The 16,830-nt window shown below is 47.4% G+C and overlaps 1 protein-coding gene across 2 annotated transcripts in view; it reads left to right on the top strand.

The window, feature by feature from the left end:
• Positions 1 to 12,050: 12,050 nt before the first annotated feature.
• UNC45B (unc-45 myosin chaperone B) overlaps positions 12,051 to 16,830 on the top strand; it is a 33,767-nt gene continuing 28,987 nt past the window's right edge. Inside the window, exons 1-2 of one of the 2 annotated variants that reach the window (XM_074974843.1) lie at positions 12,051 to 12,306; positions 15,446 to 15,607. In XM_074974843.1, coding sequence (XP_074830944.1) covers positions 15,446 to 15,607 — 162 coding nt within the window. In that variant the 5' untranslated portion in view covers positions 12,051 to 12,306. The remainder of the gene's footprint in view (positions 12,307 to 15,445; positions 15,608 to 16,830) is intronic. The other variant, XM_074974839.1, reaches the window with a different exon arrangement.

Raw genomic sequence — 16,830 nt, 5'->3', positions numbered from 1 at the left:
AGCCCTGAGCCTACCTCTTAAGTCTACCACTTCCCCCCATCCACAAGGCTTGTTATCCTGTTAAAGAAGGCTATCAGTTTGGTTTGACATGATTTGTTCTTGACAAATCCATGCTGACTGTTACTTATCACCTTATAGATGTTTGCAAACTGCTCCATTATCTTCCCAGGTACAAAGTTAAGCTAAGCTGAGTGGTCTCTAATTCCCTGGGTTGTCCTTATTTCCTTTTTTATAGACACTAATTTCCCCTTTTCCAGTTGTCTGGAATCTCTCCTGTCTACAATGACTTATTTCAAAAATAATCACTAATGGCTCAGATATCTCCCCAGTCAGTTCTTTGAGTATTCTAGGATGCATTTCATCAGGTCCTGATGACTTGAAGACATCTAATTTGTCTAAGTAATTTTTAACTTGTTTCCCTATTTTAGCCTCTTCTGATCCTACCTCATTTTCACTAGTAGTCCACTATGTTAGACGTCTAATCACCACCAACTTTCTTGGTGAAAACTGAAACAAGTCATTAAGCACCTCTGCCACTTCCACATTTTGCATTATTGTTTTTTCCCCCTTCATTGAGTAACGGTCCTATCCTGTCTTTGGTCTTCCGCTTGCTTCTAATGTATTTGTAGAATGCTTTCTTGTTACCATTTATGTCTCCAGCTAGTTTGGTCTCATTTTGTGCCTTGGCCTTTCTAGTTTTGTCCCTACATACTTGTGTTTGTTTACATTCATCCTTTGTAATTTGACCTAGTTTCCACTTTTTGTAGGATTTTTTTTAAGGTAATTAAAGATCTCCCGGTTAAGCCAGGGTGGTCTCTTGCCATACTTCCAATCTTTCCTACGCAGTGGGATAGTTTCCTCTTGTGCCCTTAATGTCTCTTTGAAAAACTGCCAAATGTCTTCAATTGTTTTTCCCCTTAGACTTGCTTCCCATGGGATCTTACCTACCAACTCCCTGAGTTTGCTGAAGTCTGCCTTCTTGAAACCCATTGTCTTATGTGGTTTTCCCTCCTACCATTCCTTAGAATCATGAACTCTACCATTTCACGATCACTTTCACCCAAGCTGCCTTCCACTTTCAAATTCTCAACCAGTTCCTCCCTGTTTGTCAAAATCAAACCTAGAACAGTTTCTCCCCTAGTAGCTTTCTCCACCTTCTGAAATAAAAAATTGTCTTCAATACGTTCCAAGAACTTGCTGGATACTCTGTGCTCTGCTGAGTTGTTTTCCCAACTGATGTCTAAGTAGTTGAAGTCCCCCATCACCACCAAGTCCTGTGCTTTGGATGATTTTGTTTTTAAAAAAGCCCCATCCACCTCTTCTTCCTGGGTCGGTCTGTAGTAGACCCCTACCGTGACATCACCCTTGTTGTTTACCCCTTTTACATCCTTTGCTAGACTTCCAGCCTCCTTTGCCAGGTGACACCCTACCACCCCGAGTCAGCGTCAGCTCCGCCCATCAGGTGATCTGTTGCTTGGTCACCACCCCTTTGGGGGCAGACTTGGAAATCTAGTTTCCCCTGGCAATAGCCAGCTCTTAGTCCACAGGTGCTTCCATTTGAACTGATCATTAGGGTTTAACAGCCCTCCATTGTTAGCTCTCTGCTAGGTGCAAGAGTTTTCTCCTGGCACCACTTGGGCGTGGAGGGTACAGAGCTAAGGTGAAGGCACAGGATGATCTTTTTAAACAAAATAGTGCTTAGAAAATAAGTTTGTATGTGTGTAAACCACACTGCAGAGTCCAGGTAGGTCTGTTATACCAATAAAATAAAAACCAGCAGGATCTTATTAAAGAGGAAAAGGCAAAATACCACATTTATTGTGAATACAGAAAGAATCATAGTAAGCAGTTAGTTATAGCTATAACATTCCATTCAATCTCATATTTATTCACTCATTCATACACACACAGGTTCTGCAAGGTTGTTATCATAGTTACCAGCCTTAGAGTTGCTCATGCCAAGCCACTGGCCAGGTGGCCTGGACATGAGGAGGGAGCAGGGCCTTGTCAGATGCTCATCTGATGCTCCTGGAAGTTGGTTTGCAGAATCAGACCCCAAAGTTCTCACTTTCTAGAGTCCATTTTTATAGGAATTTCTTCCTATGCCAGTCTATGGGAATTGCTTTGTCATGCTGTTGCTGAATCAATCAGCAGATGGCACATTCCTGACGGCTCCGTGCTGCTAGATGTTATCTTGTTCTTTGGTTCTCCCATTCTTGAGGCTGTTGGGTGGATTCCAGTCTGCCCTCCGGGGGTCCTCTGGTTATTTCCACTTGACGCCTTCTTCAGCCGATGGACGCTGGATTCTTAGGCTGGCACCTCCCTGATCATTCAGTTATTATCCACACCAAGCATCCATCCACATACATCCTCTATCTCTATTTTAATCACAATTGTTAATACAACAAAAGGGCGGGGAGTCTCTGGGTGCTGTTTCTGTTGTTACAGAGTATTGCTTTGAGTCTCTCTGTGTGAATTGCTTTGAGAACAGACTCTGTCTTAGAACGTACTAACGCAATTAGCAGCTTGCAAGTTTCACACAGAGGGAAAGAAACAGTACCAAAAACCAAGAGACCTCTTAATTAGTAATACCCTGGAATTTAAACTATGGGGAATCAAACTCATTTGTGATTTTAATACAGAACTTCTTTAATATGATCCAACAGGTCCCCCAAACCACCATGAGCCATTTCTCACTCACTTGGAAACGGATTTGTGTAAATCTGACGTAGGGCAGGTTATTCCATGGCTGTCCACTTGGGGGTTCTTGCACCTTCCTCTGAAGCATCAGGTATGTGCCAGCGTTCCAGCCAGGATACTGGACTGGATGGACCCACTGGTCTCATCTGCTCAGGCAGTTCTTCATTCTTCAGACCCAGAACTGCCAAGGGTGCTTCAGAGCAGAGAATCCTTCTCTTTACCTCCCCGCCACATCTCCACAAACGTGCCACCGGCTCTTCAGGCTCCAGAACTTGCTGTCCCCTTTGTCAGAAACTGCCCGTTTTAAGGGCAGGACGATCCCATCTCCCTCCCTAAATCTATATTCCCTGAGTAGAGACATGACACTCCATCTAGGAGACTCAGGACCACCAATTACCCTGTCTCAGTGACAACTCTTCTACCCCTCCCCCCACATACACCTGCTCTCTCGAGTTGATGGGGATTCACTCTGCTCCAGAGTGATCCATCCTGCTACCCAGGGTACCTCTGCCATGGTGCTGGGGAGAGGGAAGATCTACAATTGCCGCTGGAAGTTGTTTGGTTTTTTTGTTTCCCTTCCTCCCCCCTCCCCCCCTCCCCCCCGCTCCAGGGGCAAATCTAAAATGAGCAGAGCAGCATTAAACTAGGCAAGCCTGGCATCAGGGCAAAATGCCATCAGTAAGGGGAGGGTTGGCATGAGAGGCTTAAACTACCCTCTGGCAACTTCCCCTAGCTATGCAGGGTTCTTTTCCTCCTACTTCATTTACAATGACAGTGCCTTGGTGTTGGTCACTCCAGTCCATTTCAAGTATTACTAAACACTAGAATCTCCCTGGTAGATCTAGTCCTGGCCCCCCAGATAGCCCCACGCCCACCCCCTTCCTAGGGCCAGCGGGACTTGAGGGATCTTTCCAGACCTCCACCATGAGGGCAGGAAAACGAGCCAGTCTTGGACAATAGGCACCTGCATGCCCCAATGCCCTCCCATGGCTCTAGGGCACATGGGCTCACCTCTAGAGGCACTCACAGCCATGCAGGTGCTTTTAAAGCCATCTGGGCTTCCCAAACTGCTATAGAGGGGAGAGCAGAGCAGATCAGGCAATGGGTGAGACAGTCTGGGTCTGGCACAGCAACCTCTGAGCCTGGCCCGGAAATCTTCTCTCTGCACCACATTCTGGCTCGTTTCTCCCTACTATTGGAGGAGACAGACCTGAGGCCCAGTGGAAACTTCTGGCCTATGTCCCCAGCTCCAAACTAATTATTGGCTTCTTAAACCAGTCCTGGGGGAATTCCAAACAGCCCTGCTGTGCTGGGAGGCCTCAAGTCATATCCGGTCCTTGACCCTACTGGTTCTCTCTACCTCGGAGTGCTGTTATATGGCGGAGAGCAGCGATCCTCAGCCGGCTTGGTTACTATTTTAACAGTACCCCAGAGTGTGTGAGGTGACCCCTTCCCCAAGGAGCTTACACGCTAATTTTAAGATGATGCAAAAAGAGGGGACAGAGGTGAGGGGCAACACCAATAAGACTATGGGGTTTATTCAGCAAAGGCCAATATACAGCCCAGTAGAGCACGGAACAATTGAATAAGTAATAGGGGTTCTGGCCCCCAGATGGAGCCCTATTAAAGTAATCCCTCAGGAGGCCCTGAAGTACCAAAACAGAGGCTGCAAGCTAGCCGGCTCTACGTAGACATGTGCCAGGGTTTCCATCTCGCCACCGAATGCCCTTCCCCCAAGCCCTGTCCCAATTTGTCCCACTTGCTATCTGAGCATCCCCGGGCACCAGCGCTTAATCTGTGCCAGGGCTGAGCCCTGGCACCTCTGGGCTTGCTGCGTCGGTTATGAATGTAAAAACCTTGCTTGCGCCCCAGCACCTCCTGCATTTCAAATGAAGCCCTGCGGAGAACAGACCCAGTCTGACCCGCCTCTCTCCTGTCCTAGAGAATGAGATGTCTCTGGCACTAAATGTGTTTAAGTAAAACAGTGAATGTGAAAGGGCCACCCTGGGAAATACGTATTTTTTAACATCCAACAAAGTTCCAATTTGCTGGTGCCCCCTGCTATTCACCAGTCTGCCCAAAGCCCCCGTGCCCAGCCAACCAACTACCACCAACATCCCCCCCAAGGGCTAATATTCCCGGAGGGGACGGGATGCGGTTTGTTTAGCAGCGTTGATTCCCAAAGGAAAATGAAACTATCTACCTCCATGCTATGAGGCTAGGCCGGGCGAGAAGTGTTCCCCCAACCACCACCACCACCTACACGTAGGGGCCCTCTCGCGCTTACCTGAGCCGATGGCTAACAGGGAGGATTTTCAATGATGTACAAGAAGGAGCAGTAGCGCAGCTGCAGGAAGGAAAGTGAAACCTCGTCCACAACCTAACCTGTACCGAAGTCCATTCTAAAACCTTACCGAATCCAAAGAAATTTTGCTCTATTTCACCGTGGCTATTTAATCAGTGATATTTATGTGCTGGGGGTTTTTATAGTGAGCAGGTTCGCCAGTCATGCCTCAGACCGCTTTTTAAAAACATTGCGGTCCATTGGCTGTCAGGCAGAAGATGCCGGAGCAATAACCTTCAGTCACACTTCAAAGCACGTGCCAATTGGCTGGGGAGTCAGGAGCCTTGATCTCCTGCTTATTTCTACTATTGCTCCCCTGAAGAGGTGCATTTGGCATGGCAGGTTTATAGGGTATTCCAGGCAAAATTGGCCAGTCACCTTAACTTGGAGACCCAGCAGACACCTGCTCTGTCATGGAATCTTAGAAGTTAGAGATGGAAGAGACCTATTAGGTCATCTAGGCCCTGTCCAAGCCAATGTGGGATTGGATTGCAGCACCTGGGTACAAGAGGCAAAATGAATTTTAGAAGTTTGAGCACAGTAACTTCGCTCCTCTCATCTCCAAACACTTCCCCAGCCAGATGGCAAGATGTGTACTAAACTGAAACTTCATCCCCATTGAACATATGGATTGCTTTGCCATCTGGTCTCCTGTCATCTGAAACGGCAGGCTTCTTTCCTCAGGGTAGCTCTCAGCTTCAAGTCATCGGCCTCCACTACTTCCTGTGGGAGTCTTTTCCACAGTCTGTGATAGATCCCAGAGTTAAGAAGTTCTTCCCCATATTCAGCTTGTTTCTCTTTGCTCTTCATCCCATTGCCTCAGCTGATGCCTGGTGGAAGGCATCTCTGTAGACTTTTCCCTTTCCTGCAGCTTACCCAATTCAAATATCAATATTCTACCCACTGCGTCACTCCTGTTTCCGGATAGCCATCAACTATCAAGGTGTTAACTCATGTACCTAATTCAGTTGGACTGTAGCTTCTCTCTCAAAACACTCTCCTCTTTATTGTATAATTTATTGATTGGGGGATAGAGGTTCAGATGTCCCAGCTCTACCTTTAACATTAAACTGCAAAAATGTACACTTGCAGGCAGGTTTTGGAGGCTCTCCCACATCCTCGCATGATAGAGCACCTGCTATTTTGTTCACCCCCTTTATGTGGTGATTTCTCCCATATCAAGCTGGGACAGCCAAACTCCAGTGTTAGTTTTTCCATTGGATCCCTTCATCTAATGCAACCAGGTGAGTGTCTGTGTACACCTGCAAACTTCCGGCCCTACAGCTAGGTTTCAAAAAAAATTAAGACAGCTCACAATGGCCAGGCATTCTCTCAAAATTAGCATAACTTTTTTCTCTCCTGGGTGCTGGGGTTTGCATAGATACACACCTGGATGCCTCTTGCTCCCCATGGAAGCTGGAATGCTACAGACATGGACAGAACTTGCGGTGGTGGTGACTCCTGGAGTTACCAGTTCTTCCTGGAAAGGCAGTTACCTAGTGCTTAATCTTCTTGAAATTCCCTTTCATGTCTCAGTCCTCCTGAATAGAATCAGCTATTACGCTGTTGTGCTTTCTCTGCACCTTCGACTTTCACAACATAAATTTAGTCTGCAAACTCAATATAACCATAAAGATAAGTGTCGCTCTGTATTCCTTTTATCCTAAGCCACCCTCTTCCTACCCCATTGACATTAGTCAATCAAACTGCTCATAAACCAATATCTTCAGATGTTTTGCCTTGATGGATTTGTTTTAGATTACAGATTAACTGTTTATAATGGCTCATGGAGGAGTTCAGTTTAAAGGTCTCTTGGGTTTTATGAAGACACTCTATAAACTCACGACATGGTGTTGAGGGCTGATGTTTGTGAATTGTCAGCGTGTTGTCCTAATGAAGGCTCCAGTCATGGTGTCCCAGGAAGGAGATCGGACTAGCCATTCTATCTGTTGAAAGTGTCTCTGGAGATTGGGACTAGAGGCCCGGAGGGAGGGAGGGCCTCCTTGCCAGGGGTGTGCTATTTGCAGGGACTCAGCCTCACTTCCCTTTTTGAGCTTTCCATGCAATATTCCACAGGGCTAAAATGTCCCTCCGGGGGGTTGGTTTTATTAACATAAATTGGTCAAAACCACTATTTTTAAGACCCAAAATACAGTTCAACAGCATAATTCCCACTCCCAGCTCTGCCCTCCTCTGGCAATTCTGGAGGTTTTACCTCACTGCCTATCCATTTTCTATAGCAGGGGCCTCTTTGGCTTGGTTCTCTCAGGCCTCCCTTGTTCCATCCTGCCTCAGGACCTTCTGACCTTGCCCTGCCACCTGACATCCTCAAATTGCTCCTTTATTTAAGTCCCAGGTGCTCTCAGACCACCTCGCTCAATCCTACTTGGAACTGGTGCAGGTGGGCCACCTCATTCCACTCCATGTGTGCCGCATATTTGTCTGACAGCAGACATTGTGGCCAACTCCTGCCTGTTGAAGCGTCTGCAGGGGGGCTTCAGCTGAGCAGGTGTGATGGGGTCCTCCGCTCACTGCCCAGGATGGTGCTGTCTCTTGGTTGTTCTAGAGAACAGCTCACAAGGTCAACACCCCTTTCCGCGGTGGCAAGCCATCTCTCCACTTCTCTTTCTGGGTCTGCAACTGCCTCTTCGTGACTGGGCCCTCCAGCCAAGTCACTATTTGCGTTTCCCTTTCCTGAGTTGGAAAGTCTCCTCCCACACAAGTGATTTTGCCCAGTTGGGAAAGACCCCCCCTTGCAGGACCAGTGCCTACAGGGATGTTTGGAGAGGATGAGAAAGGTTGAGGTATGACTGGTTGCCAAGGCGTAGGTTGAATCATGGGTGCTGATGGGATTGTTGTGCAGGCTTTGGAGGAATCGCAGAGTGTGTGTCTGTTGCAATGGACAGCAAGCTCACTGGAACAGTGGGAGGAACCTTTCTGTTTAACAATCCTATTGGCTCAAGGGGTGTAGTGTTAACAACTCTTAATTGCTCATTGACATTGAGCATCATGGCTTTGATCGCCATCATATCATTTTGGAGATTCTTTATGGCTCTCTCAAGTGAGCTATTCTCCTTAGCTGGAAGATTCGCTAGACGGTCATAAATCTTTTGTAACAGGTCCGAGGTCTTTGCCTCCGTTAGGCCCGCCTCGTAATTTGAATCGTCCGCTGCACTCTGAGCTGCCTCTACCGCTTTGGGGTCCAGACTCTCCAATAGCTTGTCCATGGTGTGACCTGCTAAGTCGTCCATTGGTCTGTGCATCTGTGTCACCTGTATTCTTGCTGCTCCGCCCTCCGCCGCCTCCGAGCCTCCTCCTGTATGGACACCTGCGATGCGCATTGTGACTTTAATGGTAGTGCTGCTGGTTGTATGTTCTCCATGATTCGACCTACGAAGTAATTCGACTAAACACTTAAAACTTGTGTCCTCTAGCTCAGTGTCCATCTAGCATACTTTTCCCCCACAAACAGGCTCAGGCAGTCTTCCTATTCGCTGCCTCGTAGTGCCACTCCCTCAGTGGCTGGCAGGGCAACCCGGGCCTGCCTTCTGCTCCAGGTTCCAGCTCAGGGACCCTCTTGCCAGCAGTCAAGGTCTGTTCCCTCTTAGACCTTACTGCCTTTCCCTGAGCCAAGCCCTGCCTTCCTGGCTGGCCCCCCGTCTGGGTTTACCAGCCCAAACACGCCTCCCCTCTCCCAGGGAGTGACTACAGACTTTCCCAGCAGTCCCCTTCTGCTGCCAGTTTCCTGCCTTTATAGTCCCAGCTCTGCTGGTTCCTCCTCAGCTAGGCTTCCCCATTCAATCAGGGGGTTGCTTAGCCACCTGATTCCTCACACTGTGGCCTTTTGGGTTAATTAGCTCCCTTCTCAGTGCACATTAACCCTCTCAGGGCAAGCGTGGGGTGAACACCCCCTGGCAGGGGGGGTCATCAAAAATTGTGGACAATGCCCAGAGGAAAGCATTTCCATCTATCAGTGTCTCACTGTCATGCCCTAGCAATGCAGAGTCCCAGTCATATAATATCAGGGTTGGAAGGGACCTCAGGAGGTCACCTAGGTCCAACCCCCTGCTCAAAGCAGGACCAATCCCCAATTTTTGCCCCAGATCCCAAACAGCCCCCTCAAGCATTGAACTCACAACCCTGGGTTTAGCAGGCTAATGCTCAAACCACTGAGCTATCCCTCTCCCCCAGTCTAAGGCTCCTCCAGTGAACAGGCTGATCACCAGTCCCACCTTGGCTTGATCAGTGGCCTGGAGACAGAGCATAAAGAGTAGGCAGCACTGATGAAGCAATCCCTTCAATTTGACTATTCCTGTCAAACTGTTTGGGCCCTGTGGTGAGGCTATGGCCCAAGCCTGGGCTGCCTGTTCACTGAGGGCTTGGTTCTCTGCCAGAAGTTGTCACCTGAGCCCCCAGAGCATGTCTCTCTGCAGATCAGAGGCCTTGTGGGGTTCGCTAGGGAACAGGGTGCATGTTGGTCATGGAGAGGTCCGGTGGGGTCTGTACAAACTCTCATGGCTGGGGTGTGGGCAGCCAGGCCGAGTGGATGGAGACTGAGTCAGAAGCTAGGAATCAGAGGGGCCGAGCTTTCTGGTGTCTGAGTTATTTCCACTTCTTTTAATGTTGTATTTGGAGCTGGAATATATTGGGTAATTAAAAAAAAAACAACAAAACACTGCGTGAGAAATACACAGGGGATGGATCACTTGATGACAACCTGTTCTGTTCCTTCTCTCTGGGGGTACCTGGCACTGGCCACTGTCGGAAGACCAGATACTGGGCTAGATGGACCTTTGGTCTGACTCAGTATGGCCGTTCTTGTGTTCCCCCTGCAATCTTAACTCCCCTAAAAATGCAGTTTTCGTAGTTCTGAAAAAATAAAGTTCCTCTAATGTTGCAAGTATCAGGGGTAGCCGTGTTAGTCTGTATCCACAAAAACAACAAGCAGTTCAGTGGCACCTTAAAGACCAACAGATTTGAGCATGAGCTTTCATAGGTAAAGCTTCACTTCTTCAGGTGCATGGAGTGAAAATTACAGATGCAGACATAAATATACTGACACATGAAGAGAAAGGAGTTACCTCACAAGTGGAGAACCAGTGCTGACAAAGCCAATTCGATCAAGGTGGATGCAGTCCACTCCCAACAATAGATGAGGAGGTGTCAATTCCAGGAGTGGCAAAGCTGCTTCCGTAGTGAGCCAGCCACTCCCAGTCCCTATTCAAGCCCAAATTAATGGTGTTAAATTTGCAAATGGCTTTTAGTTCTGCTGTTTCTCTTTGAAGTCTGTTTCTGAAGCTTTTTTTGTTCAAGTACAGCTACTTTCAAATCTGTTATAGAATGTCCAGGAAGATTGAAGTCTTCTCCCACTCGCTTTTGTATGTTACCATTCCGGATGTCCGATTTGAGCCCATTTATTCTTTTACGTAGAGAATGTCCGGTTTGGCCAATGTACATGGCAGAGGGGTATTGCTGGCAAATGATGGCATATATAACATTAGTAGACATGCAGGTGAATGAGCCTCTGATGGTGTGGCTGATGTGGTTGGGTCCTCTGATGGTGTCACTAGAGCAGTTATGGGGACAGAGTAGGCAATGAGGTTTGCTACAGGGATTGGTTCCTGGGTTAGTGTTTCTGTGGTGTGGTGTGTAGTTGCTGGTGAGTATTTGCTTCAGGTTGGGGGGCTGTCTAAGCGAGGACTGGCCTGTCTCCCAAGGTCTGTGAGAGCGAGGGATCATTTTCCAGGATAGGTTGTAGATCGTTGATAATGTGCAGGAGAGTTTTAGCTGAGGGCTGTACATGATGGCTAGTGGTGTTCTGTTGTTTTCCTTGTGGGGCCTGTCCTGTAGTAGGTGGTTTCTGGGCACCCATCTCGCTCTGTCAATCTGTTTCCTCACCTCCCCAGGTGGGTATTGTAGTTCCAAGAATGCTTGATAAAGATCTTGTAGGTGTTTGGCTCTGTCTGAGGGATTGGAGCAAATCTGGTTGTATCTTAGGGCTTGGCTGTAGACAATGGATCATGTGATGTGTCCTGGATGGAAGCTGGAGGCATGTAGGTAAGTATAGCGGTCAGTAGGTTTCTGGTATAGGGTGGTGTTTATGTGACCATCACTTATTTGCACTGTAGTGTCCAGGAAGTGGATCTCTTGTGTGGACTGGTCCAGGCTGAGGTTGATGGTGGGGTGGAAATTGTTGAAATCATGGTGGAATTCTTCAAGGCCCTCCTTCCCGTGGGTCCATATGATGTCCTCATCAATGTAGCACAAGTAGAGGAGGGGCGCTAGGGGACGACAGCTGAGGAAGCGTTGCTCTAAGTCGGTCATAAAGATGTTGGCATACTGTGGAGCCATGCGGGTACCCATAGCAGTGCCACTGACTTGAAGGTATAAGTTGTCCCCAAATCTGAAATGGTTGTGGGTGAGGACAAAGTCACAAAGCTCCGCCACCAGGTGTGCACTAGGTCTAATGTTGCAAGCACCTCATTTCATTGGGAAAGCACTGCACAACCTTTAACTGCTCTCCTGATTAGTGTGCCACTGTAATTCTGAGACCTGACCCTCTCATCGCCTGGATGAGAAATTATCCTGTGGGAAGGCATAACCCCTTGGTAAGATTCAGCAGTTGCCGTGGGGCAATGCGGGACTGAATGTGAGCGTGGGACCTTTGCCAGGCTGGCTGTGAGCACAGTGGTCTCTGGGCTTCAGCAGCTCGACACGGATTCCAAAACAGACCAGAGAAGCAAGAGCTGAATGGGATTCCTCTGAAACAACTTCTCGAAGGCACTGGGAGGCTCTAGTTTTTGCAGCTGCCGCCAGGTCTCTTCCCAGTTACAGGAGTCAAACCATTGGCTCCTGCAGCTCAGATGTCTCATACTTCCTTAGATAGACAGGGAAGGGGGTCTGCGCATTTTGGGCAGGGGTGTTCCATCAGCCCAGCTGTCGGCTTTTCCTGTTTAAAAAGCCCACAGTCCAAGTTTCGACAACAGCGATGCAGGTCTTTGAAATGCATTTTGCCTCTTTAGGAGGAGGCATCCGAATCCTCCAATTCAAAAAACTTTTCCTTTTGAAATCTGACCTCACCCCCAGCCCCTTGCTCACTATCCTGCTGTCCTGAGCTTTATGACCATTTCAGTGAGCTATATAAAGCACAGGAGGCCAGCATATCGTGTAGTACAAGGGGAAGAAGCAAGTGGACGGGCTCAGCAAAGGAGAGTGTGTCCCAAGCTGGTGACTGTCTCAGCACTTTGAATTATCCACACCAGGTATGGAGGGCAGGGATGGGCAGGACCCAGTGGGGTGCAATGCACTGCCTTCATACTTTAAGGAATTGACTCGTTTTTATTTGAAATGCATTTCCACTGCGGGGGTGGGGAACTCTGAGTTCAGTGACAGGTGACACTGACAGGCTGCAGGGGCAGCTAATGCTGCCCAAATATGGCTAGGAACTGAAATGCGAGATAGGGTCTTTTCTTACCATGTGATGCATGCACACTGACAACCATTTACTGTGCTGATTTTTAAGACTGCAAACCCCTTCCCCCCCCCCCCCCCAACACACACACACACAAACTGGCTGCTGATAAAAAGATTGTCTGGCTTTAAATAACCAGGTCAGCCCCTTTCACGCTGAGGAGCAATTTGGGTTTCGTTTTAAATGCTTCAGCCTAGCAAACCACTCCAACTGGCGTACTGATCGTACACTAGTTCTGGCCGTGGAAAAGGCTTGAGGTGGTTCTAGAAATTCTTTCCTCGGAGTATGGACAACATGAATCCATAATCTGAGGAAGTCCTTAGTTAGCCTTTTTTCCTACTTGCCTTGTTGGCTGGATTTTTAAAATTCTGGTTTTGAATTTAGTTAACAATTAGTTGGTTGACATTTATAAGAAAAAAATTTAAATGGTAGTGTCAAAATTCGAATTTTGACAAACTCGCATGCGTTTTTCACTTCTGAAAATGTTTTCCTGTAATGCCGAAATACAAAACATTGAGTATTTATTGTCTTGCAAAATTTCAGTTTTGCCCCTTCTTTCACGGCTATCACAAATGCAGTGTGATACTATAAACTGTCCAGGCTGGGTTTGTTTTGACCCTTTGAGCTTAGTTGCATGGTAGGTGTTTTGCCAATTTCTTGACAAAAAGGTAGCCAGAAATACCAATGACTGTGTGTGGGGTCAGATCCCCAGATCTGTCTGTCTCTCACACAAAAGGAACGTTTGCTCTTTTCCTGAGAGAGCAAGGCTGGGAAATTCTTTGGCTAAAACGTTTTAGCGCACACCCACTTTTTATGCCAAGTTCAGCAACAAATGTTAAGATTGGTCCCTAAACTAATCTCTGAGGAACTCCACTAGTAACCTCCCTCCAGCCTGACAGTTCACCTTTTGGAATGACTCACTGTAGACCCCCTTTAACCAGTTCTTTATCCACCTTTCAATTCCCATATGAATCCCCATCTTCTCCAATTAACTAATTTCCCATGTGAAACCATGTCAAATGCCTTACTGACATCCAGGGAGATTAAATCTATTGCGTTTCCTGTGTCTAAAAATATCAGTTGTGTTCTCAAAGAAGGAGATGAGGTTGGCCTGGCACGATCTACCTTTTGTAAAACCATGTTGTGTTTTATCCCAATTACCATTATCCTCTGTCCTTCACTATTTTCTCATTCAAAATTTGTTCCAAGATCTTGCATTCAATTGAAGTCAAACTAACAGACCTGTAGTTTCCCAGGTTACTTCCCCCCACCCCCACCCCGCTCCCCGATTCTTAAAAATAAGAACGATATTAGCAATTCTCCAGTCATAGGGTACAACCTCTGACTTTATGGATTCATTAAAAATCCGTGCTATTGGGGTTTCAATGTCATATGCCAGTTCCTTTAATTTATTGGCTGGAGATTATCTGGGGCCCTTGATTTAGTACCATTAAGATGTTTGAGTCTGACTTCCACCTTGGATGTGGTCATTTCTACCTCCAAATCCTCGTTCCCATTTGCCACCCTGCCACTGCCTCTAAGCTCTTCATTAGCCTCGCTAAAAACTGAGGCCGTTTTTATTTAGGTGTTGGGCCATGCCTAGATGATTTTTAATCTCCACTTTACCAGTCCCACGTCTTTTCTTGTTGGAGTTGCGTCACATACATTAATATATGTAAATAGGCTGTCAGCGTTCTCCAGGGCCAGTTTTAAGAGCAGCTACACTTCCAGCAAGACTGTGCTGGTTCTCCCAAGTGATGGCAATATGAGCTTTCAATTTCTCTCCCCTGCTTCCTTAACCTTCAGTGAGGTGGCCATAAGTGCTTGTGTTAAAATCTGCAATGCATGGCCTCTTGCTGAAGCTGCATGCATTGGGTGCAAATCATGAGATCAGACTGGTTCTAGGTTTGACTACTGTGGCAAGGCACCCCTTCTGCCTCGCCAGACCTAGTGCGCCCTCCTCTGGCAGGGACAGGGCCTGGGGTAAACCAGCCCCACTCTGGAGCATGTCTCTTCCCTCTTTCAGGTTTGTTTCTCAGAGCCTTCCCGGTAGGCCTCAGGGAAGGCCTGAGAAGTGCTCCTCTGCCAAACAAGAGGAAATAAATCCGTAACGCACCAAAAAAAGGAATACCTTTCCCTAGCCCCCTCACTGGGGCAGGTGTTGTCCTGTCTCTGGCTCCGGGGTGTCACTCCTTCCCCTAAACAGGCACTGGGTTTGGGTGTCTCCCCTATGGGGAGGAGCGCAGTCTCTCACAGTGGAGAAGCCAATCTCCCTGATGCCACCAGCCTGGCAGCAGTTTCTTTCCCCCTTGCCTCACCAGGAGAGAAGTTTTAACACATTTCAGGCAGCCCTTAATTGGACTCAGGGTTCCTTAATTGACCTGAAGTAACCCCTTCCCAACTTGTAGGAAAAAGGGTCTTTTGCTTTCTAGGGCTAATATCCCTGTTTTCCCAGACCCTCCTGCCCGACTTTGTCACGCTACCCAGGCACTGGGATCTGGAATTCCAGACTTCTACTGTTTAAAATAAACGTACATTAGGAAAGAATCCAGAGTGGATGGAGGACTAGTTCCTTCCATCTCTGGCTCATTCAGTCCAACTTCCCTGATTCCATAATACTTAGCTCCCTACTACAGCAAAATTATCAGGAAAGGGCTGTGAAAAGATTTTGGAGACCAATTAGAGCAACTCCCCATCCCAGTATTGCTACCCTGATGCTGACATTCTGCATTGTCCTGCGCTAGTTACCCAGTATTATGCATCCCTTTTCCATGAGTACAAAGGGGATGTTTGTTCTTCCCTGCACCCTATGAGGCAAGTAACTGAGCATAGAAAGCGCTGCACGTTTTGCAAATTAACCAAAGCGTTAACTGAAATTGATACTGCCCCAAAGACTATGAGAGAGGCTGAACTGTGGCTTCCTTCCCCAGATGGAGGACCCGGCTCAGTTGAAGGAGGAAGGCAATAAGTATTTTCAGGCCGACGACTATGAGAATGCTATTAACAGCTATACCAAAGCCATGAAACTTACCAAGGACAAATCACTGCAGGCCATTCTGTACAGGAATAGGGCAGCCTGCTTCCTGAAAACGGTGAGATGAGAACCTCTGACGTGGGTCTGGATTAGGGGGGATTATAGCAACTCGTGATGGTGGACAGGTGGGTTCGGGCATTGGGGGGCTTAGCTGCTCACTTTATTTTTTAATATAGAAAACAGTGCCACTCGCACGACCAGTTCCAAAACGTTTTGCTCTCCAGCATATCAAGTTGTGAGCCTGGAGACATGCGGGGTACTGGTGGTCTGCAATAGCTTTGACCCACTTGCATCACAACTAATTTCTAAGACGTTACTTTGATCTAGATGCACTAAAGTGCATTTTTCTTTCCGTGGAATGTTTCTGGTTGGGCCACAATCTCACTTTGGAGATGAGCATTTGTAGAGGTCTAATGCGAAGGGATAAAACTCAGGAGGGGTTTATTTACTGGGAGGGAATGGAATTGAGCCACGGCCCTCAGTCGCTTGTCCTTGTGTCTGACCCTTCCTGCCTATTCAACAAACAGGATGTGACTGGAACACACTGCCTAGCACAAACCAAATGGAAACAAGTAAATTCTTAAAAAGCAGGGACCACACAAACAGAGGCCTTCAGTTATTCTCAACCTGCCAAAGAGCCATAGTCCTGCAGTATTAACTCTGCCAGCACTCACTACCAAGGGGATGTTAATTCCAGCAAAATTCAAGGTGACACCGTTTGAGGATGAAGCAAAAATGCCAGATGCTACATCCCACTATGCCTCCAGGGCATAATGTACTAGCTGAGCAATATTAGCCTCTGGGCCCAGCCTGTAGAGAAGGGCCCCATGCTGCTTACCAGTTAAGGGAGGTTTTAGTCCAAACAATAGAGGTTTTTGGTAGCAGAGGGACCTGAATTCTTGACCCTCATCCCTCTGTGTACATTTATATAGATGTGTCTCTGTATATGAATTTGGGTGCCAGCTTATCCGCACACATAACAAAGGAGTCTAACTCACACTAGGCTGTTTACGGTGACTTGCTATGATGATTTCTACAAAAGACCATCATACACAAGCCTGCCTATTCCCTGATCATCTTCGCTACTGATATGGCCAGGAGAAAACCTTGAAATGATGCAGAACCAGCTCTTTGGAGATCCTCCATTGCTCAATGTTTGCACTGGAAGCTGTTACAATGTATCTTATGTGACCATCTTTCTCAGCCCTACATTTCTATGATTCTATGCCAGTAAGGAAAGAGTGTCTATTGCCCATCTTTATAGCTAATAAATCTCTCTTC

This window comes from Natator depressus, chromosome 17 (assembly GCF_965152275.1).
Source record: "Natator depressus isolate rNatDep1 chromosome 17, rNatDep2.hap1, whole genome shotgun sequence".
Lineage (NCBI taxonomy): Eukaryota > Metazoa > Chordata > Testudines > Cheloniidae > Natator > Natator depressus.
Note: the sequence above shows the minus strand (reverse complement) of the source record. Positions and strands in the feature narration are given on the sequence as shown.